The sequence below is a fragment of the Emys orbicularis genome, chromosome 6 (genome assembly GCF_028017835.1).
Source record: "Emys orbicularis isolate rEmyOrb1 chromosome 6, rEmyOrb1.hap1, whole genome shotgun sequence".
NCBI classification, from domain to species: domain Eukaryota; kingdom Metazoa; phylum Chordata; order Testudines; family Emydidae; genus Emys; species Emys orbicularis.
In genome coordinates, this window is record NC_088688.1 from 45839574 (window position 1) to 45863221 (window position 23648).

The window sequence follows — 23648 nt, forward strand, 5'->3', positions numbered from 1 at the left end:
TTAGGACCATCATTAAACTGATATTTATTAACTTCATGTGATGCTGGAGGTATGCATCTAATGTGAACATACAATAGTATAATGTTATAATATTATAATGTACACAGTACTATTGGTTGGAAGCTTAATGGTATATGATTTTACTAAAATGTCTTAGAATTTAAAATAATGTAAACTATAAATATAGTAAATATTGTAAAGGGACTAAAATTGATCAAAAGTTTGTCTTAAGAATGCTCTTTAGATGTTGTGATTCAGTGGCACTAAAAAGTTAGGTCAACCCAACTATGTCCCTCAGAGGTGTGAAAAATCTACATCCCTAAGTGACACAGTTAAGATGACTTCACCCCGATGTAGACAGCACTAGGTTGATGAAAGCATTCTTTCATTGACCTAGCTACTGCATCTCGGGAGGTGGATTACCTATGCCAACAGGAGAACCTCTCCCGTTGGCGTAGGTAGTGTATTCACTGTGTCATCTCTGCTACTGTAGCATATCAAGTGTAGACAAGCCCTGAGAGTAGCTTTTTCCCCATTAGAGGTCCAAGGTTACTTTAAAATCCCAAAATTTCCTGTACAAGAAGGTGACAGGGTTTTATCTTATTCCACACAGTGGTGAAAGTTTGAAAGCCACTTTCCTGAATTTACTGAGTTGCATTAAGGGATCAAGATCCCAGCTCCTCTGTTACATTCTTGCTACTGGTTGTGATGACTGCTACTGATTGGGTTATTACACCTACAAATTGTGCATGCAGCTATACTATCATCCCTTCTCCCCACCTGTTTGTTCACCCACCTGCTAAGTCTTGTCTTTAGGTCCCAATCCTGCATGGATTTATGCAAGTGCTTATTTTTAAACATCTGAGTAATCCTATTGACTTCAGCAGGACGACACACATGCTTCAGCTCAAGCATGTATCCAACAACCCTGTACAGGACTGGGGCCTTAAACTGTAAACTCAACTGAGGCAGGGACCGCCATTTACTATATGTTTGTACAATGCCTAGTACAATGGGGTCCTGGCCTGGCTGAGGCCTTCAGGTTCTAACAAAATGTAAATAAATAATCAAATAATGGTCAAATTCATCACTGGTGTTAGCAGGAGCAACTAGCAAACTCAGTGGAGTTGAGACTGCTTAGCTAGTGATGTATTTGGCCCTATGTTGTATTCTGACCAAATGCATATAACCCAACCACCACCATGGAGAGGCAGGGGAAAGGGGGGATTCTGAGACTGAATGGCTACAAAAAACCCACACTTTTTAAAAAACGAAGAGTGAAACCAGGCACTCTACGCTTACCCCCACTGAACTAAAGTCTTTGCTAATAGGTTAATTCCGTATTTAAAAAGTTTGCTAAATATTGAGATGGAATATCATTAAGGTACAGTTATGCGTCAAAAGTGTGATTTGTTGGCACATAACCATAAACATCCCAAAGCAAGAAATAAGAGGCAACTTAAAATAAAGTCACTGCAAGGAGGTGTGTGAGTTTGAAGCACTAGTCTCGCTTTCTAGAAGAATGAAGTAGGTGCTCACATGAAGAGAGCAAGATGACCCTTGTTGAGGTCACAAGAACCTCAGCAGAGACTGCTGTGTGGTGAAGTCCTGGGGTGGAATAAGTAATGATGTTATAGGTCCAGATTGAGATGCAATGGCAATTTTGGTGGAGGAAGACTGTCCAGCATTGGCCTTTAGCGAACCATCAATGTCTTGTTTGCATGAGCAGATACAGTACATAAAGAAGATTTTATACAAAGGCAACAACTTTAATAGAAAACTTCTGTTGAACATTGAGATGAAGATTTATTTATGACTTGGTGATTAGAAGGTCTCCTACTGTAGATACATTTTCAATGAATCATGACAACATCAAGATTTTCTATTTTCATTGCACTCCATAATAACCAACATGACTTCATGCAGTGTGCCTTCCTGTTCTCACTGAACTCTGTGTCACACTGAGAGGGTGGAATCAAAATCTATCATAGAAGCTGTAAAATATACTAGTAAACAGTAACATTGTGACCATTTCAGCATTCTGCAATTTGAATCACAGGTATTCCCATCTTCCCCTGTTCCCAGATTCTATAGCCAGTAAAGGAAAGGTGGAAAAGAAGGATGCCATTTATTATAAGAACATAGTGTTGGGAGCAAATAGCATAACACAACATGAATCATTTTTATGGCAGTGATTGTAATAGGAACAGGAAATTGCACACAGTTTTACTACTGCTATTACTATCTTACACCATAAAGATCTCAGTGTTTTACAAATATTAATAGACATCCTTAAAAGGTAGGTAAGGGATCACTTCAACCACTACTGGAAAATAGTGACCCTCTAAATGAAACACAGGAGCTATTTAACAGTGCACAGCAACACTACACCATGATTTGGGGCAGGACAGGTTTAGATACTACACCCAAAAACTCTGATGATGGGGGAAGTATAAGAACCTAAGAGAGTCAAACAGAAAAAGGAAGAAAGCTGTATCTGTTTAAAATGGCAGATCATTTAGATCAATAAAAGAGGACAACCCTAAAAACTGCTCTTGTGCCCCTTCCTCCTCAGATAAAGTACTTTTATTACCTAACAGTGCATATTTTCTGAAAAAGTGAATGTCTTAGCTTTATTTCCTTCTCCCACTTCCCCCGGATACTGGGATACATAGAATAACTTCTGTGGCAAACTTTTGGCTGAGAACTTGAACATGATGACTTTCTGCAAGGAGAGTATATGTACAGAATCAGAATCTTAGGACTGGAAGAGACCTCAAGAGGTCTTCTAGTCCAGTCCCCATCACTCAAGGCAGAACTAAATATTATCTAGAACATCCCTGTCTTACCTGCTCTTGAAAATCTCCAACAATGGAGATTCCACAACCTCCCTAGGCAATTTATTCTAGTGCTTAACCACTCTGACAGTTAGGAAGTTTTTCCTAATGTCCAACTGAAACCACCCTTGCTGCAATTTAAGCCCATTGCTTCTTGTCCTATCCTCAGAGGTTAACAAGAACAATTCTTCTCCCTCCTCCTTGTAACAACCTTTTATGTATGTAACTTACTTACATGGAAATTACAAGTAACTGCATAATGAATGCATCTTACATTTCATTCACTAGTAAATTTTAACTGTCCTTAAATGATATAAAGGAAAGTTGAAAAATAGTTAAAATGAATACAATTTGTCTTGTAACCAAACAACATGACATGGGGTAGGAAACCTAAGAAACGCAAGCAAAGGAACCAATGTCAGATTAGGAATTAGAAAGCAGGAATTCCCAACTTTCAGTCCTGTATTCAACAACATCTCATTCTCAACACCAAGAACACACCAGAACTGGTTCTTTAGAGGAGAGTCAGCCATACATAGACAAGTTTTAGTGACCCATTTGCTTTTCTTCCAGCCCTTTAATGGTCCTAACTTAGGGTGACCAGACAGCAAATGTGAAAAATCGGGATGGGGGTGGGGGATAATAGGAGCCTATATAAGAAAAAGACCCCAAAATCGGGACTGTCCCTATAAAATCGGGACATCTGGTCACCCTACTTGGAAGGCATTAGCCCAAATCCTCCATTGGCATAAATCAGTACAGCACCCTTCAGTTCAGGCAGTGGATCTATGCCAATTTATACCAGCTAAAGATCTGACCCACTATTAAATACAACTACAACCGTTGTATTTTAACTCTGAGCACTGGCTAAGTGCTCTATGCCATAAAATAAAGATAATATAAAAGTGGGGACTATTACTCAAAACTTGTTTATAAGTGATACATGTTGTTTAGCAGTACATTGCCAGTTGGCCTCAGTCAGTCATGGGCCAGCCCCTCTGATGGGGTAACCCCATTGGACTGAACAGAATGGAGCTACACTGATTTACCCTAGCAAATAATCTGGCCTCATTGTTTTTTTTAAATGAAGAAGCATATATAGATAAATGATCATATTCTAACCTGCCTGTGAATTGTCTCCTGCATACTTCTCATCACGATGAATCTTGTAGAGCTGAAGTGGTACCAAAAGTAAAATATGTAAAAAGAAAACATTTAAAAGGGTTACATTCAATATGATCCTCAACAAGCATTGTCTGTTCAATTATTTGCAAAAATACTTTTTAAAAGATTCTATAGATATAACTGCATTCTAAGAAGAAAGAGCAACAATGTGAGAGGCAACAAGCACACGGCATAGGAAATTACAGATACTGTTGTGCTTTTATGCATTATGAGTGCTTCTCTGTTTGATGCCTGCGACTGTAAGGGAGCAGACATTCATTTTTAATTGTGTTTTCCTAAGTCAGTCACCCTGAAATACTGACTTCCCGCAATAAAAATTAAAAAAAATATCAGGTACTTTTTGCTTACTCTACCGTAATTTAAAAAACTGCTTTCCTGGTACTGTATAAACCAATTTTGCAAGTACATTTTCAAGGACCAGTGATGCACTGGCCTTGTGAAAAATCTCTTGGGTGGGGAAATTACCTGATTCTGATGAAATTTGCTGCATGTTCCTGGATAATGTTTAATCATCCTCGTTGATCGTAAGATTACTAAGGTCTTTTTTTGCCACTGGAGTGCACCAGATTGCTCCACTCTGTATTTAAAATATTTCTCTCTTCTTGGGCAAGTTATCATCACCCCCTTACTAAGTTTTCACATAAACACCAGATTTCAAATTACACAAATTGAACACTACTCTGTATTATCAATACGCTCTGTATGTTTCCAGGAATAAAGTACACTTCTCAGGCAGAACAGACTTAACAGAATGTAATTGCCACATCATGTTGCCTCATTCTCTGGTTATGGTTTTTAGAAAGTATTTTTGTTGAAGTGGGATAACAAGTGAACAGATCGCTCAGTCCCACAACCCTCCTCTCTACAGGCATGCACAACCTTATTTATGTGTCGCTAATCAAACACTAAAGGGGAAAGTTTGCTGAAGCCCCTTGTTAAAATAATAGTTGGACATTGTATTTTACTCTAGTCACACTAGTAGTAGAGCTGGGTGAAGTGGTCTGTCCAAAACATTTTTTGCCCAAAAATACAGATTCAGGTTAACTGAAACATTGTGTGAATTCACCAAAATTTTTGGTGACCCACCCTAACACCCCTCAAAATTTTTTTTTGAAAGAATCAAAACATGTCAATGTTTTCAAAATGAAACATTTTGATGTTTCGATTAGAAACTACTATTAATTTTGAATTTTACTGTAATTTTAAAAAGATTAAATTCAAAACCAAAACATCTTGTTTGACCCAAAACAAATTCACCCAGTATCACTTTTTTGGTTCAGCCAGCAAACCAAAAAAAAAAAAAAATATCGGTTATTCACAGAGCTCTAACTAGGAGCTCAGTTTTGCCACCCTTGCTCATGGTGATTAGTACCCTACTCTGATCACACTCCTCATCCATCCTATGCCCACGCATTAGGTTCTGCAGGAGCATGAAGTTTATGGTAGTGAGTTGGTAAGTCACCTGACTTGCTACCACTGAGTTACAGGGAATCATATGGGGCTGCACCTAGCCCTGAGCAGCCTGCATACTGTGTCTGACATAGCACGCTGCAATAAACAAATGAAGGAGGAGTCACCAAAGAAAGCAATGGGGTATGCAAATGGACACTGCACATTCCCTAGGTCAGCAGAGGCTAGTAGCATGTACATTCCAAGTGTTTTAACCTGTGTCGTCCACATAGCTGCAGCAGTTTGCCCTGCCAGCTGCATTGAACCAAGGAATGTGGCAGCTCACACAGGACACAAATGGTCAGCTAACCCTCAGTATCCTTTTGGGAAAGAATTGGTGAGCCCAAGGACAGTGCTAGAGCATCCCCAGCCACACTGAGGAGACAGGGCCGCTCAAGGCTTCACAATGCAAGTGAAGGCAGACTTTTCCAAGGACTTCTAGGGTCACTGTAGGCCCCTCTGGGTTGTAATGTCAAACCTGCCCCTTTTACATCCCCAGGGGGGTGCAGTAGAAGCCATCCCCATGCCTTATGCCCACAAAATGTACTGCAAGGGCATGACATAGCTTACACCATTATAGGAGTAGCCTGCACCGTCACCTGGGCTCCACATGGCCTGCCTCATATAGCCCTCAGTGAGCAGTCCCATCAACAGGACTACTTGAGTAGTAAGGTACAACTCTCTGTGGGTGCAGGTGGCAGCACTGGGCCCCAAATGAGGGATAGAGCCTGCTTAATCGTTCACATCCACCATGCTGAAAAGAAGGGGCGGGGGAGAAGAGGCAGAAACAGCTACAAGGAGCCAACTATTTCACAGTGGTTATTCAGCATGAATAATGCCAGAAGGGTTACAATAGCCTAAACAGGATATCCTTGGATCAAAGAATGTTTTGCTGGGTTAGATCTTTGTTATGGCCTAACGCAATATGCCAGGGCAAAGTATTGTGTGAAATGATGCCACGTCAAATGTATCAGTGAAAGCATCTGAGATACTTAACTATCAAATGTTTTTCACAAAAATTTCTGCTGGGGCAAGGAGGCTTTTTTTTTTTTGGCTAAAAAAAATAATTGAAGGAGTTTCGACAAGCTTTACCGCAATGTCGAGGTGATGTTTACCATGCACATCCCACTGCTATAGTGTGTGCAAAAACAGCTGCTGTGGGCTCAAACTGAAAGTTCTCTGGGGAATAGTTTGAACCCTTAGGGAATCAAATTCCTAGACTATACGGACAAAGGTGAGCATTGTGATAATCTAATCTGATCACCTGCATAACACAGGCCATAGGATTTGGGTGAATTCATTCCTATTTGAACTAGAGTACACCTTTCAGAAAAACAGCCAATCTTGATTTTAAAGTGTCTAGTGATGAAGACTCCACCACAACCCTTGGTTAATTGTTCCACTGATTAATTACCCTCACTGTTAAAAACGTGCACCTTATTTCTAGTTTGAATTTGTCCAGCTTCAACTTCCAGCCATTGGACTGTGTTATACCTTTGTCTGCAAAGGCGAAGGCTCTTCAATTATAAAATTTGTTTCCCATACAAATATTTATACATTGCGATCAAGTCATCCCTTAACCATCTCTGTCTTTACTGCACAACTGCGGGGGACACCTCAGTGGTCACCCTGTTTAATAGGAAGCCTCCATCCACTATTGCTGTCAGTGCCCAAGTAAAAGATACATACTAGTTCTGAATACATTCCCCCTTCCCTCAGCCATTCCTCTCCCTGCAGGCAAGAATCCCCCCAGCTGGCCTGAAAGAACAAGGGAGATTACACATTTAATGTTGAGCCAATTGGTTGCTAGGGGAGAGGCAGGTGGGAATTTGCAGGTGTGCAAACCTCAGGCTGTATACTACAAGGCCCCAATCCAACAAAGCATGTATTAAGCCTGTGCTTCTTTTTAAGCACCAGTAATGAATTCCCATTCACAAATCTTTACTATACTATAGTCTTTACTATAATCTTGTACCCAGAAGTACAGTTTTCTATGCACAAATCCTTCATACATTTTTTCTATATGTGACAAGTCTGGTGTACAAATACATACCTTAGAGACTACCACGTAGAAACCTATCTACAAGGACATCCCTGATGAAGTGTAACGAATGGCAAAAAACAAATTTAATTTATTTTCACATTTTAAAAAAGTGGACAATGCATGAGAATGTAAGGAGCTGTGTGTGTCTGTGTGTAAAGTCTGAAGTGTTAAATGCAAGCAGTTTTAGGATATATTTTCACTTGGAGCTGGAGGCGTGTCACCCTCAGAACTCCTGAATCCCAGCTGGCAAGGGATTCACGGTCATGTAACAGCAACTCCTAGCAGGACTGACAAACTCACTACAGCTAACATATTGCTTTCATAGTATTTATCCATAGAGTGTTGTGTAAGATCTTAAACGAAAGCCAGGATCATGCTGGTGAATAATATTGTGTGATGTATGTAGGGATGATATTTAAGGAGCTGTGTATATGTACTGAAAATACATCCTGAGTGTCTGTATCAAGGTATGAGTCACCAGCAGAGATAGGTTTTCACTCAGACCAGGAGTGTTTGTCCATCTAGCAACTGACATGTAAATTAAGCATTGTATTATTTCACAATGGGCTAAGGTTGCCAGGTGTCCTGTTTTCAAGGCTGACAAACTGCAAATGTTTAACCCTTAGGGGGAAATCTTCTACTTTATTAAATAGGAAAGATAAGCACTGATAAGCGTAGACCTAGGATTGTGTTTTACGTTATATCTGTAACCATTTTTGTTTCCACTCATTATCCTTACTCACCATCTCTTAAAACGTAATCCTTGATAATAAACTTATGATTGTTTCACTATAAATATATTTGAGTTCTGATGTTCTAAAGGACCTGATCCTGAGTGGTACCAGTCAAACTGTGTGTGCGCACTATTCCTTCAGGGACAGCTTACCTGGTAATTTCTGTGCGTCCATTGATAGGGGCTGCATACAGCAGGGACCACTCCAAGGACTTGGGGTTTGGTGTGTGCCTATCACTAGCCTGCACCGAGAGGGTGAGGTCTGTGGAGACACGGAAGTCAGTGCTTGTGCTGCCAGAGGCTGGTGGTTTCAGGGAGTTGAACCACAGCTGGCACAGACAAGACTGCTTCACACCAAGGGCAGGTGGTGGTGAGATGCCTCACAACATGGGTACCCCAGAAACGTCACAAGGTGTAAATCCCAGCATGAGGCGACATACCTGCTCTAGCTCTGATTGAGCTAGTGTGCACAAAACAGAGCGTAAATAGTGGTGCAAACTGTGAGTGGGGCTAGCCACCCCAAGTAGGTACCCATCCAAGCTACTACGCAGAACACCATCCTTGTAATAATGTGACTAGATGCCATGACTCATATATTCCATAATTAAAGGCCTTTATTTCATCTGTGACTCTCTCAGCAATAAAAACCATTTGACATCAAGACCATGAACTATGCTTGAACTATAGACGGATTCATACATTATAGACTTATGACCACTTCAGTGGAGTTACTGCAGACTCAAACTGACAGCAAAATGCAGCCCAGTCAATTGCTGATCTTGCTTTTAGGAACAAATTGCCCTTTATGACCATAATTAGATTACAGGGATTGAACAAATGCCCCTGAAGTCCAGTGATTTATTTTTGATATTGGGTCACTGTTCTGGCCCAAATTTTATTAACATATCCATAATCCCCCAGTCTGTCATTCCGTGTGCTATTGTACAGCTCAGCAAGTAAAAGAATGCAGGTTAATCTAGGTACCTCATCATCGGACAAAAACCTACCAATATGAGGCACACTGGTAGGGAGCTCAGCACTAAAAAATAAGTGGAGATCTGCAGAGCCATGATGTCTGCATAGGACAAGATAGCTCAGTGAAGCTTGGAGGCACCACACTACACCATGCATGTTACTGCTGTTTCAAAAGGTAGCTGCATGAGCTTTCTTCAAGTTCCTGCTCTCATGCCTGCAAGCTAACTGAACATGCCCCCTTACCACCAGTCATACTAGGTGCAGTATATCCAGGGTTTGGAAACAACCAGTATGTGACCATATGCCTTAGCTAGCTTTAGAGAGGTGCTGATATCTTGTTTTCCATAATCTCAGCTTTCATTTTAACAAATATAAGTCTCTAGCTGTTACAATTATGAAGAAATCTCAAAAATGCACACCTAGGGTAACCACTGCAGAGACGAGTCTGACTTAAGAACTGAGAAAACAGCGCTGAGAAGAATGAACTGCCCCATTCAGAGAGGGTAGTTCACCATTAGAACTACTTACCAAGGGTCGGGGTAGATTCTCCATCATTGGAAATATTTAAGTCAAGACTGGATGTTTTTCTAAAAGATATGTTCTAGTTCAAACAGGAATTAATTCAGAGAAGTTTTATGGCCTGTGTTATACAGGAGGTCAGACCAGATGATCACAATGTACCGTCTGGCTTTAAAGTCTATCAATCTCAGCATTTATTCATGTGCCCACTGAAAATTTAAATGTCAACATTGTTAACTATTTCATTCCTCATGTGAAAAAGGAGAGGGTGGGTCACAGGTCTGCACCATTTTCTGTGAGTGAGGTCTTGTTTTGATGCCAATTGTGACCAGTGTTTGGATCCCAATCGAAAAGGAGCCAAGCCCAAGGAGCTTAGCAGAGACCATGGATATATTGAAGCTCCCTGGAGAACCAGGCAACACATGATCAGACAGGGAATATCTGCACAGTGAGCGGTATCTTATTTTGTGAACTTGAATACTGTATTAATCACACATCAAAGAAGCTGTCAAACACCAAATGAAATAAACGAGCAGTGTTATCCTCCTGAATCTGCACAATAGTGTGAAAACTAGCTCTGGGAAGTATGTATGGCCCCATGTATCTCAATGGGGTGTTAGTTCCAAAACCAAACAATTTAAATGTCAACATTAGGCTTGTCAACATTAAGGATACACCCACTTTACACTTTGGGAAAGAGTCACTTTACACCCGTGCAGCCCATCTACCTAGGGATTGCTGACCGGTGCCAAAAATCCCTAATGTATACAAGCCACTTGTTAATTATTTCACTCCTGATCAGTTTGACAGAAACATCTCCTAAAATTCTAAAGCCACAATCCCAAAACTGCCTTCTCATACTTTCCTGGATGCCAAACCCCCCAACTACCCCACATCCAGCCTTCAGCTATCCCCTTGACTACTTTTACAACATACTGATGTATTTTCAATAGAAAATCCTGCACCATATTGAAAATTAAAAGTGTAGGGGCAGAAACAATATTTTAATTTAATATTTAATTAAACAACACAGGAGACATTGTAATAATTGTATTTTTTACTTCCATTTAATTCTATAAAAAAGATTCAATTTTAATTTTCTTGAGGCTACAAATGAATTTCCAGTCTACCATACTAATGCTGAACAAACACAGAAGTTGGCACAAAAATTCAGGTTATGCTTGTAACAGCGTACACTGGATCTTGCCTTCCCTTTGTTTGAACCTATCTTTGCCACCAGAGGGTGCAAATCTGCAATGTCTGAATCCATTGAACAAAATCATTCCTCTCAACTTATTACAAAATAGTCTACTTTATAAAGAGCGGTTGAATTGTGGCCCTACCTAAGGACACATTCCCAGCCCCAATGAGCCTGCAATCTAAATAAAAACTCCTTTTGACATTTCCTTCAGTATCGAACAGTGCTTAATATCCTGGTACAAACAAGAGAGGTTCTTAGTTGTGAATTCTAAAGACTAGCTCTTACAGAACCACAGTTCTGTAAGAAAAGATTTTTCTATTGATCAAAGCAAGCTTTATCTAACTTCACTTGAACATAATGGCCTTAGCTTGTTTTTTTCGTAGGGCCTTTAAGCCTCCATGGGTTATGCTTTCTTTTAGGCCTTGATCCTCAAACCTCAAGGGCAGACCCCATCAGCCTTGTAGAGCCCCCGGAAGTAACATGTCAAGGGAGATGTAAAGGGGTGTCAGGGTCTGCCCATGATAATTAGCTTGAAGGCTGAGGTGGGCTTTGTTTGCAAATAACTATTCAAATATCAGAAATCAAAACCTTCATAATAGATGCTGCTGCCAGCTCTGCCTAGAATATGCTCAATGTTAATTCAGTTTTAGATCCAAGGTTTTATATACAAGGTGGTTTTATATCTACACTTTTCTGCATATTTTAACTGACTTGTGTCGATCAGGTCAATGAACAGAGAGACTGAAGACTACAGAAAAACAAAAATGAACCGCACAGGATTTTGTTCAAATAAGGGTACACTGCCTTCAACGTTTTTTAAGAGTATCTGACTTTATCTTTTTGTTTTAGAAGTTGTCTAATATACCAGTTGTAAAGAGAAAAGTGGCAAAAGGTTAATGAAAAGGCCTGATAACACAGACATATTACACATTACAAAGGAAATACAGTACCTGTTTATTGTTTTCATTGGTACAACACAGCTTCTTGATGGACACAAAATGTCTAATTTTTCTAACAACACAAATAATTGATTGTTATTCAATTGAATGGTTAAGACAGAAGCAAAATGACATGATTCAATTAGCACACTATTGGCCCTGCTGTCTAAAGCAGAGACCTTAGTGACCATATATGAAAACCAAAAGCATAAACGTATTACCAGGTGAAGAGCATTCGTTATATTTCACAGCCAAGTTCTGCCCTTGGATACTCATGTCATTAACTCCTGTGGTAGGAGCATATGCACATCTGAAGGAAGAATGTGACCCTGTGCATAATACGCTGCAATTGTGTGTACATGCAAGCATGTGTACCCATGATGAGAGGAATAGGAAGCCTTTACTCAGACTAATGATCCCCATGAATTGTTCACACTCTGGATTTTGGAGAAGGTAATTTTAAAAGTTGTTTTTATTCTTTTCATGTAGTGTTCACCTAAACATTGGATTTTTGATACGTTTGACACATTTGGCAGTTTTCTGTATTAGTGACGTTGTTACACTTCAATATAATTGCTATTTCTCCTCTTCCCCCTCCCCCCTAGTTTTACATGCAATTCTTTGGGCGACAATCTGCGCTGACGTACACAACGAGCAATTGCATGGACTTCAGTGGGGCTGCAATGGATGTACATCACAGAATTTCACCCTTGATTGTTCAGCTTTGATAATTTGTTATTGATTCCCTAGGCAGAACACAAAGAATAAGCAATAGCTTACTGTACATTTATCTATGTCACTCTATTACTGAGCACATTGGGGTTTCCATACCAAGCTCGCTGGGGATATAAAATAGTTTGGTTAACACACCACACAAAATAAAGTGTACCTTTTGGGTAACTTACCCTCCCTGACCAATCACAGGTGTTATCCTCACATGTTGTTGGATACTGTCTCCTGATTTTCTTCTTGCATAGTAAACCCCTTGCCATTCCTAAATCAATGTAATGAAAACAGCTTTCAAGGATATTCCAGGTCACATTTAATTAAATAATATACTAGGGTTGTCGATTAATTGCAGTTAACTCACGCGATTAACTCAACAAAATTTATCGCGATTAATCACAGTTTTAATCACACTGTTAAACAGTAAAATACCAATTGAAATTTGTTAAATATTTTTGGATGTTTTTCTACATTTTCATGTATATTATATTCTGTGTTGTAATTGAAATCAAAGTGTATATTATTTTTGATTACAAATATTTGCACTGTAAAAATGATAAACAAAAGAAATAGTATTTTTCAATTCACCTCATACAAGTACTGTCGTGCAATCTTTGTCGTGAAAGCGCAGCTTACAAATGTAGATTTTTTTTTGTTACATAACTGCACTCAAAAACAAAACAATGTAAAACTTTAGAACCTACAAGTCCACTCAGTCCTACTTCTTGTTCAGTCAATCGCTAAGACAAACAAAGTTTGTTTGCATTTACTGGAGAGAATGCTGCCCTCTTCTTATTTACAATGTCACCAGAAAGTGAGAACGGGCATTTGTATGGCACTTTTGTAGCCGCCATTGCAAGGTATTTACGTGCCAGATATGCCCCTTCATGCTTTGGCCACCATTCCGGAGGACGCGCTTCCATGCTGATGACGCTGGTTAAAAAAATAATGCATTAATTAAATTTGTGACTGACCTTGTTGGGGGAGAATTGTATGTCCCCTGCTCTGTTTTTATCTGCATTCTCCCGTATATTTCATGTTATAGCAGTCTCGGATGATGACCCAAGGCATGTGTTCATTTTAAGAACACTTCAAGTGCAGATTTGACAAAATGCAAAGAAGGTACCAATGTGAGATTTCTACAAATAGCTACAGTACTTGACCCAAGGTTTAAGAATATGAAGTGCCTTCCAAAATCTGAGAGGGATGAGGTGTGGAGCATGCTTTCAGAAGTCTTAAAAGAGCAACACTCTGACACGGAAACTACAGAACCCGAACCACCAAAAAAGAAAATCAACCTTCTGCTGGTGGCATCTGACTCAGATAATGAAAATGAACATGTGTCAGTCTGCACTGCTTTGGATCGTTATCGAGCAGAACCTGCCATCAGCATGGACGCATGTCCCCTGGAATGGTGGTTGAAGCATGAAGCGACATATAAATCTTTAGTGCATCTGGCATGTAAATATCTTGCGACGCCGGCTACAAAAGTGCCATGCAAATGCCTGTTCTCACTTTCAGGTGACATTTTAAATAAGAAATGGGCAGCATTATCTCCTGTAAATGCAAACAAACTTGTTTGTCTTAGCAATTGGCTGAACAAGACATAGGACTGAGTGGACTTGTAGGCTCAAGTTTTACATTGTTTTGTTTTTGAAGGCAGGTTTTTTTTGTACAAAATTCTACATTTGTAAGTTCAACTTTCATGATAAAGAGATTGCACTACAGTACTTGTATTAGGTGAATTGAAAAATACTATTTCTTTTGTTTTTTTACAGTGCCAATACTTGTAATCAAAAATAAATATAAAGTGAGCACTGTACACTTTGTATTCTGTGTTGTAACTGAAATCAATATATTTGAAAATGTAGAAAACATCCAAACATATTTAAATAAATGGTATTCTATTAATGTTTAACGGTGTGATTAATTTTTTTGATTGCTTGACAGACCTATAATATACCCATGATTATTTTTTAAATCATAATCAGTGGAGAACCTTTCAGAGCACCATGTTTGACACATATTTTACAGAAATAATTGTGGTGTGAAAGTTAGCCATGCATTTCTTTTGAAAAGGAGTTTATATATAATTCCTACAATTTCTCTTAGCGGTACCTACTGTGTTTCCCTCTACTGACCTCCAGCAGGCAGCATCCTGCTCCACCTCTATCCTGTTTCCACTGTATGTACCTAGGGCCTTTCAGATCAGCACAGGGAAGGGGCAGAATTTGTTAGTGACATGCTTTACTGCATATTTTACAGACTTTTTTTTTTTTAACATTAATTTTACATTATGGATATGCCCTAACAGCTCCATAATTAAGGTCATAAGAAGATAAAAATCAAGCTGGTCAAAAAAAGTGAAAAAATGTGTAATGAAAAAAGGACTCCAACACCCTCCCTCCCCCCGCAAAAAAAAGAAAGAAAAACAAAAACTAAAAACTAAACACCTTTCAAAACTGGAAGGTTTTTCAGCCAGCTCTATACTGGGTAAACAAACAAAAGCAAACCCAGAATGAATTTTTCATGATACTTATGGGGGGGCAGGGGAGTCCCTTTTCCTGTTGGAAAAAGTTAAATTTTTTCAACTAGCTCTAGATTGGAATTTAAAGCAGGATGAAAATCCCTCTGTTTCATACTAATGATTGAATTATGCTCTTAAATTTAACACAATAAGTCTCCAGAAAACAATTTAACACAATATTTTTTAAATAACTAACACCAGTAGGAACATTTTAAAAAGTTATTTCACTTTGAAATTCCCTTCACTTTCCACCCTCAGGAGCCTCATTATTTTTAAGATCCCTCTACCTAAAAAAAGAGTGACCAGAGATTCCAGATTTCACACAAGCACCGACAGTAACAGTATCTCAGGGCTAAGGTGGATTTAAACTTTTAAACAGACTTATTCTCCTTATTCATCATAACCCACTTTAGCCCAACGAAGAAAAGTCAACAGGCCAGCAGTGTTGCTAACTCTCATGATTGATCATAAGTCTTCTGTTTTTCTTAAAGATAGGGTCATGTGATTACATGAGAATCTCAGCTTTAATTTAAAAGCTTCTAGCCTTCATGGTTGTAGAGAAGGACTGGAAAATGTGACCAAAAAGTCTCAAAAAACAGAAGGAAAATACCCTCCCCCCCCCCAAACAATTAGTATTTTAAAAATCTCATGGTTTTTTAAGCCAGTCTCATGGTTTTTGACTATCTGAGGTTGGCAGTATTGAAAGCAGTCAGATTTGCCAGCTAGCTTCTGTTCTCAGAAGCTGTCTGGTCTGCCTCCCTAAGTCCTTGCTGTGCTGATCCCATACTCCCTTTACCAGTCCTGAATGGTGAGACAGGCTCACTCATTAGGAAATCCTGACCCTTCCCAATCCTGCTGTTTATCCTCATCCTCCCTGCAGATCATTGGCTGTTAAGGTCTCCACCAAGCACTGCTCTCTGGTATCTCTAGGAGCAGACTCTGGAAGTCACAGGCTAGTGTTTGGGGGTGGGTCTGTGCATGGAGGGAATCATGGGGTTAGGGCTATGGGTGGATCTGAATCTCTCCCATTTAAGTGAAGATAACAACACCTATTGACTTCAATGTGTGCAGTTTGGGTCAAAAGTGACGTCTCCACAATAAGAAATCAACAAGGTCTGTAAGCTTTGCTGGTTGCCTCTGGATAGCCCAAAACTGAACAACAGAAGTCACTTTTGGCATCTGTAGATGAGCTCTCTATTGGAATATGGCACACTGGGAACGATCTAGTAGGAAATGCCATTTTCATGGCCAGACAGACAAGAACTTTAAATGGTACACTAAAGAGTAATCCCAGATCCTGGGCTGTCCCTGCGTTGTGTTTGGTGCAGCTTGGAGCAGGGAGAGGAGAAGGTCAAAAGGCATCATTAAGCCACATTTATCATCCCCTGGCCTCCCAATCTTGGGGCAGCAGACTAGCAGTCCAGCCCCTGGCATAAAGTAGAGCAGCCTCTAGGCTGCTCCACTTTGTGCTGGCTGCCCACAGGGCAATTAGGGTAGATGGGCCTCATCAGAGCACAGGGATTCCCTTTGTAAAGGGGACTCAGAGGTGGGTGTCATTGAAGCAGTGGCGCTGTGCCACCAGAGGATTCCCCAGAGGACTAGATTCTCAGGTTTGCCAGTTCCTTTGTAGAGCAGGGACCAAGGTCTGGCCCCACATACATGATTTATCAGAAGAACTGGGACATGTCACATTTTCAGTCCAGAAGAACATAACATGGCAGCATAGAAATAGAATATTTTGTGTAATTTTATCATTATTTACCTACCTTTCCTTTTTTGATACACATATTGATAGTGTCTAAAAGGTCTGCACGGTTTTTATCACTTTTTGGTAGCTCAGTAAGCTCCTTTCCCATAAGCTCTCCCTTGTGATAGCCCATCATCCGTTCAAAGGCTGGGTTAACATACTGTCAAAATAGAGGTCCTTAAATTTTAGTCCAGCAAGTACTTAGAGAAAAGCTGTACTCAAACCTAAATATAAAAATGTTCTGTGATACCAAGTAAAATGCCCTACTGTACATTATACCAATAAATTTTTGCTATAAGAATGCACATAGTATGGCCCAGACTATTCCTCTTACGAAACCAATGAACTTGCTGATGGGCCTGACCTTGCTCCTGCTGAAGTCAATAGGGTTTTGAATGGGCCCTAATTCGTGTGTAACATGTGAAGAAGCAGAAATAAGACAAGGGACTGCAAATTAATGCAGAATTTGTCCAAAGTTCTTTAATTAAAAACCAAAAACAAACCAACATATCTTATTATTCAATATGCCAGAATTAGAGCTGGGTGAGTTATTCATAGCAAATAATTTAGTCATTTTCTCTGCCAATTATCCATTAACTGATTTTTTTTTTTAAAAACCCCTACAAATAAGTGTCCGTGGGTATTAAAGACACAAGATTCTTAAACAATCAAACTTACTCACAAAAGTTTGCATCAAACAAATAAAAAGGCTTGCAAGTGCTGTACTGCTAAAGCAAAGACAGGATTTTCATTCCAAAGAATATCCTCAACTATTGCCATATTTGCTCAGCGTTAATGGATCTGTAGCTGAAGGCCTAAAGTATGTCCTGTGAAAACAGCAATTTGAATTCTGATGCTACCAGTCAAATTATGTATTGCACAACTGCTGTAAATGTTGTCCATTTTCTGGAACTTGTATTACATCACATTACAAAGTGTCCCATTTTGATTTCCACTGTTAGCCATGCTAACAGAAATAACAAGCATCAAGGAATCATGAGGAAAGACAGTGAAAGGGAGAAATAGTGGGGGGAAATGGCCTTGCTATTCATCCTGCACATCAGAGATAGTCTGTATGAGGCCATAACCACACTCTCATGTAGTGGGGTGTCCATCCTCATGCTTTTGATGCCAAGTATCATGGAAGTGACAAAAATTACAAAAAAGTTCTCAAATTAGGGAGAGGAGAGGGGCAAAAGAACAATGAAATAAAAATTATATAAATACTTGCCTGTCAAGGCCATCTTACTCTGTTATGTACTATACATTATGTACTATATGTTATGTACTCTGTTATGTACTATGCTGTAAATGTATTACTTTATTAGGATTTTTCACAATCAATTTTTCTGGCTTTGTATTAAGAAGTCATAATGCAAAATATTGGGGACAGCTTTTAAATCATATTTCTGATAGCTCAATGAAGGAAAGACTTTACATATACAGCAAATAGTAATATGCAAAGAAACAAGTAGATCATCATATTTGCTTTCATTTATTAAAGCTTTCCAACAGGCAATGAAATCAAAACATGAAAATACAGCAAAGCATAAGGAATAAAGGAGACAGATTTTCCATACCTGAATAACATGATCTTCACTGGTTATTTCTATAGCTTCATGACAATGTTCTAGTGCTGTAAACACTGAATTACAAGCCCTGCAATTAGCAAATGAATCACATTAGTTTTACCAATATTACAATTGTCACTGGTAACTATAGTATGCAATTACGCTGTATTTATCAGTGGGTGATTCATGTACAAAATCTGTTTTGACAAAACTATGTAATCATCTCTATTATAATAACTGAAAATTCAGTTTTCCAACATTTCTGACATTCAAGTGTTTTTATTGTTATTCACAATATAAAAGTTACCATGGGTACTACCTCTTCTTAATAGCAAGTTCTCTTTTCTGAGCACACTTTAAACTGAACAACCAGAGTGTGTATGGGGGGGGTGTGTATTATTGGGGAAACAGTGGATGTGAAATTTTATAAAGAAGTCTGCCTTCCAGTTTGGGTCTCTACAGAAGGCCTGTGGCACTGCTAATAAAAGGCTGGACAAATTTCTGTTCAGTGTTTCAGAACAAGTTGAAAGCATGAAGCCATTTCAGTGGCTTAACACATGCAGAAGATACTCAGCATTTCTGTTGAGCTGACAATCTTTTATATGGCAGATATTAGTTACATTCATTACAACATTAAGTATGCAAAAACAAAAACTGTAGTGCTTTAGATTATAGTTTAGTCAGGGCCAAGGTTAAAAAAGCAACATTTCAGTTTTCAGGCATGCGTATCTTGCGAACAATACACAAATTGCCAAGGGAACCCAACAAGAGTCTCTCCCGAATTGATCACCACTTTATAAAGGATGCCCTAGCAACCAAAACAGCTTCATTATGTATGTTTTTTTTTGTATCACATAATACAGCTAATTTAGTTTGAAGTGTTGGGGGGCCCCCTTGCTGATCTACTAGTAGCTAAAAGAGACATGAAGTAAGTCTCCCTGCAAGAAAACAAATTGGAATGTTTTAATTGCTCCCATGTTATTATTCAGACCAAAATATTTGGTTTCAGTAACTTTAATAGGGGCTCAAACCAGAAATTCAAAATTTTTCTTTGATTTGTATGTAACTCCTGCTGAAGTCAATGGGCCAAATCCTGGGTCCTTTGGAAGGATTCAATGGCAGCAGAACCTGCCAAGTTCTTTTGTGTGGAGAGGGTCCAAGCTAGGAAGACAATACTCTCCCTCCCTTACAGTGATCATATGTCCAGTCTTAGACTTTCATACGGCTTCCCATGGGTCCTAGGAGCTTATTTCAGGACACCTGAAATATCTCAGTTTTCATTTCAGCTGTCAACGTTCCAAAAAACACCAGTAAGCCTACAAATGTTTGTTCAAGACATATTGCTATACCAAGCAAAAATTGCTCTTTGTTTACCAGAAACAAACAGTCCCATGAAATGAGTGTGATGAAAAGCATTTGGAGTGAAGAGAAAAGTCAAGTGAACATAAACACCATCAAACTGTGATGCTGGCAGACCTGGTGCCAGCTCATGCCAAGGCCCCTAGGCCTCACTGAAAACTGACAAATGATTAACTGGAAACCAGTCTGGCTCATCTGTGTGTTAGCATGGTTAAAACAGATGTTAAGTTTATAAGGCCTAGTCTACACTAGGAGTTTATGTCGAATTTAGCAGCGTTACATCGAATTAACTCTGCACCCGTCCACACAACGAAGCTATTTAGTTCGACATAGAGGTCTCTTAAATTCGACTTCTGTACTCCTCCCCAACGAGGGGAGTAGCGCTAAATTCGACACGGCCATGTCAAATTAGGCTAGGTGTGGATGGAAATCGACGGTAATAGCTCCGGGAGCTATCCCACAGTGCACCACTGTGTTGACGCTCTGGACAGCAGTCCGAGCTCGGATGCTCTGACCAGCCACACAGGAAAAGCCCCGGGAAAATTTGAATTCCTTTTCCTGTCTGGGCAGTTTGAATCTCATTTCTTGTTTGGACATCGTGGCGAGCTCAGCAGCACTGGCAACGATGCAGAGCTCTCCAGCAGAGATTGCCATGCAATCTCAGAATAGAAAGAGGGCCCCAGCATGGACTGATCGGGAAGTCTTGGATCTGATCGCTGTGTGGGGCAATGAGTCCGTGCTTTCCGAGCTGCGATCTAAAAAATGGAATGCAAAGATCTACGAGAAGATCTCAAAAGCCATGGCAGAGAGAGGATACAGCCGGGATGCAATGCAGTGCCGCGTGAAAATCAAGGAGCTGAGACAAGGCTACCAGAAGACCAAAGAGGCAAACGGACGCTCCGGATCCCAGCCCCAGACATCCCGTTTCTACGAGGCACTGCACTCCATCCTAGATGCGGCCGCCACCACTACCCCACCACTGACCGTGGACTCTGAGGATGGGATATTGTCGACGGCCGGTTCCTCGGACATGTTAGCGGACGGGGAAGATGAGGAAGGAGATGAGGAGGACAAGGCTGTCGACAGCGCTTACAACGCTGATTTCCCCGACAGCCAGGATCTCTTCATCACCCTTACAGAGATCCCCTACCAACCGTCCCCAGGCGTTAACCCGGACACAGAATCAGGGGAAGGATCAGTCGGTAAGTGTTTTAAACATGTAAACATTTATTTTTAACAGAACAGGAATATTAACAATATTAACAATGGGTTTGTCATGATTACTTTGCCACAAGTCTACGGCTTACCATGTCGGCCTGCTACCCAAATTCCGCTGTCCTGCCGCGCTTGTCTGATCTGCACTGCAAGACCCCAGGCACTGAATGCGAAGGCCGAAAATTCGACCTTGTCCTGAGTGCGCATGTGATAGGTGCTGTGCATGGTCTTGTTCACAGAGAAAGACTATATTCTTTGTTCACCAAAAAATTTATCTTTCTGAGGAATTCACTCCCTTTTTCCCATCCCACAGCTGCGACTGTCTCCCGACCTACCCTGGCATCACACTCCCAGAGGCTAGCGCAGATCAGGCGTAGGAAGAAGAGGACACGGGAGGACATGTTCTTGGAACTTATGGTCTGCTCCCGAGCCCAGGCAGCCCAGCAGACCCAGTGGAGGGAGAACTTGTCCCAAATCCACCGATCACACATTGAACGGGAGGAGAGGTGGCGGCAGGAAGACCAGCAGGCGACTCAAATGCTGCTTGGACTAATGAGGGAGCAAACGGACACGCTCCGGCGCCTTGTGGATGTTCTGCAGGACCGGAGGCAGGAGGACAGAGCCCCGCTGCAGTCTCTCTCTAACCGCCCTCCCCCGCCACAAAGTCCCATACCCCCCTCACCCAAAGTCCCAAGAAGGAGGGGCGTCAGAGTCCGTGAAAACTCTCACTCCACCCCTGCAGACTGCTCAAGTACCAGAAGGCTCTCATTCCCCAAAATTTGATAAGTCCTTTCCTTCCCGCCTCACCCAAGCCCCCGTCCCAGTTTCATCCCCCAGTTTCATGTGTAGTTGCTAATAAAAAATACGTTTCTGTTAATTACTGTTTCCATCATGTTCTTGTAGAGGAGAGTCTGTTTGAAGGGGGGGAAGGGGGTTGGTAATTGGACAGGACAGTCACCTTTACCAGGGTACAGACGCAGGGGCAGGTTCAGCAGCAGGGCACACACACATTGCAGTCACTAGTTACCCTGGTCAGTCTGGGAGGTGGTTTTCGTGTTCTGTAGGGGGTGGGGGCTATGTGACTTTGTGGCGGGGGAGGGCGGTTAGAGATCTTATGCAGCGGTCCTTATCCTGGATCACAGAGCCACGCAGCAGGGGATCTGTAACCATCCTCCCCCTGCCACAAAGTCACATAGCCCCCACACACAGAGTCCCGAACAGGAACGGTGGCAGGCTCCGTTGAAACAACCAGTCCACCAGTGCGGAGCCTGTCATTCCTCGAGTTTAGAAGCGTCCTCTGCATCACTACACTACACCCGCTCCCCACCACAGTCTGCATCCCAGGTTCAACACTTTACCGCGAAAACAGTAATAAAGAAAACGGTGTTCATTAACAAATTTCAAGTGATTTTATTTTTAAACGTGTATTGGAAGGGGGGGAACGGGGTATGTAACTGGAGAGGATAGTGAACATTAACCGGGTAAAGAAAGGGGGGCAGGTTCAGCTTCTCTGTAAACAAACTTAATAGTCACAGGTTACCCTGCTCACTCAGGAACCTAGCTTTCAAAGCCTCCCGGATGCACAGCGCGTCCTGCTGGGCTCTTCTAATCGCACGGCTGTCTGGCTGGGCGTAATCAGCAGGCAGGCTATTTGCCTCAACCTCCCACCCTGCCATAAAGGTCTCCCCCTTGCTCTCACAGAGATTGTGGAGCACACAGCAAGCTGCAATAACAATGGGGATATTGGTTTCGCTGAGATCAGAGCGAGTCAGTAAGGTTCTCCATCTCCCCTTGAGACGTCCAAAAGCACACTCCACCACCATTCTGCATTTGCTCAGCCGGTAGTTGAAGAGTTCTTTTTCACTGTCCAGGGCGCCTGTATAGGGCTTCATGAGCCAGGGCATTAGCGGGTAGGCTGGGTCCCCGAGGATCACTATAGGCATCTCCACATCCAACAGTTATTTTGTGGTCTGGGAAGTAAATACCTTCCTGCAGCCGTCTAAACAGACCAGAGTTCCTGAAAACACGAGCGTCATGAACCTTGCCTGGCCATCCGACGTTGATGTTTGTAAAACGTCCCCTATGGTTCACCAGTGCTTGTAGCACCATTGAAAAGTAGCCCTTTCGGTTAATGTACTGGCTGGCCTGGTGGTCCAGTCCCAGGATAGGGATGTGAGTTCCATCTATAGCCCCACCGCAGTTTGGGAATCCCATCGCGGCGAAGCCATCTATGATGACCTCTACGTTTCCCAGGGTCACTACCTTTGAGAGCAGTAGCTCAACGATTGCATTGGCTACTTGCATCACAACAACCCCCACGGTAGATTTGCCCACGCCAAAGTGGTTCGCGACTGACCGGTAGCTGTCTGGTGTTGCAAGCTTCCAGAGGGCTATGGCCACTCGCTTCTGGACAGTCAGGGCTGCTCGCATCCGGGTGTCCTTGCGCTTCGGGGCAGGGGACAGCAACTCACAAAGTTCCAGGAAAGTCCCCTTCCGCATGCGAAAGTTTCGCAGCCACTGTGATTCATCCCAGACCTGCAGCACTATGCGGTCCCACCAGTCCGTGCTTGTTTCCCGGGCCCAGAATCACCGTTCCACAACATCAACATGACCCATTGCTAC

The 23648-nt window shown here is 41.3% G+C and overlaps 1 protein-coding gene across 1 annotated transcript in view; it reads right to left on the bottom strand.

Annotated features, from left to right (window-relative positions):
- PDE8B (phosphodiesterase 8B) overlaps window positions 1-23648 on the bottom strand; it is a 143857-nt gene that overhangs the window by 21462 nt on the left and 98747 nt on the right. Inside the window, exons 7-11 of the mRNA XM_065406099.1 lie at window positions 18462-18540; window positions 16901-17041; window positions 12787-12875; window positions 11894-11954; window positions 3960-4011 (exon numbers count right to left, since the gene is read on the bottom strand). Of these exons, the coding sequence (XP_065262171.1) occupies window positions 3960-4011; window positions 11894-11954; window positions 12787-12875; window positions 16901-17041; window positions 18462-18540 (422 nt within the window). The remainder of the gene's footprint in view (window positions 1-3959; window positions 4012-11893; window positions 11955-12786; window positions 12876-16900; window positions 17042-18461; window positions 18541-23648) is intronic.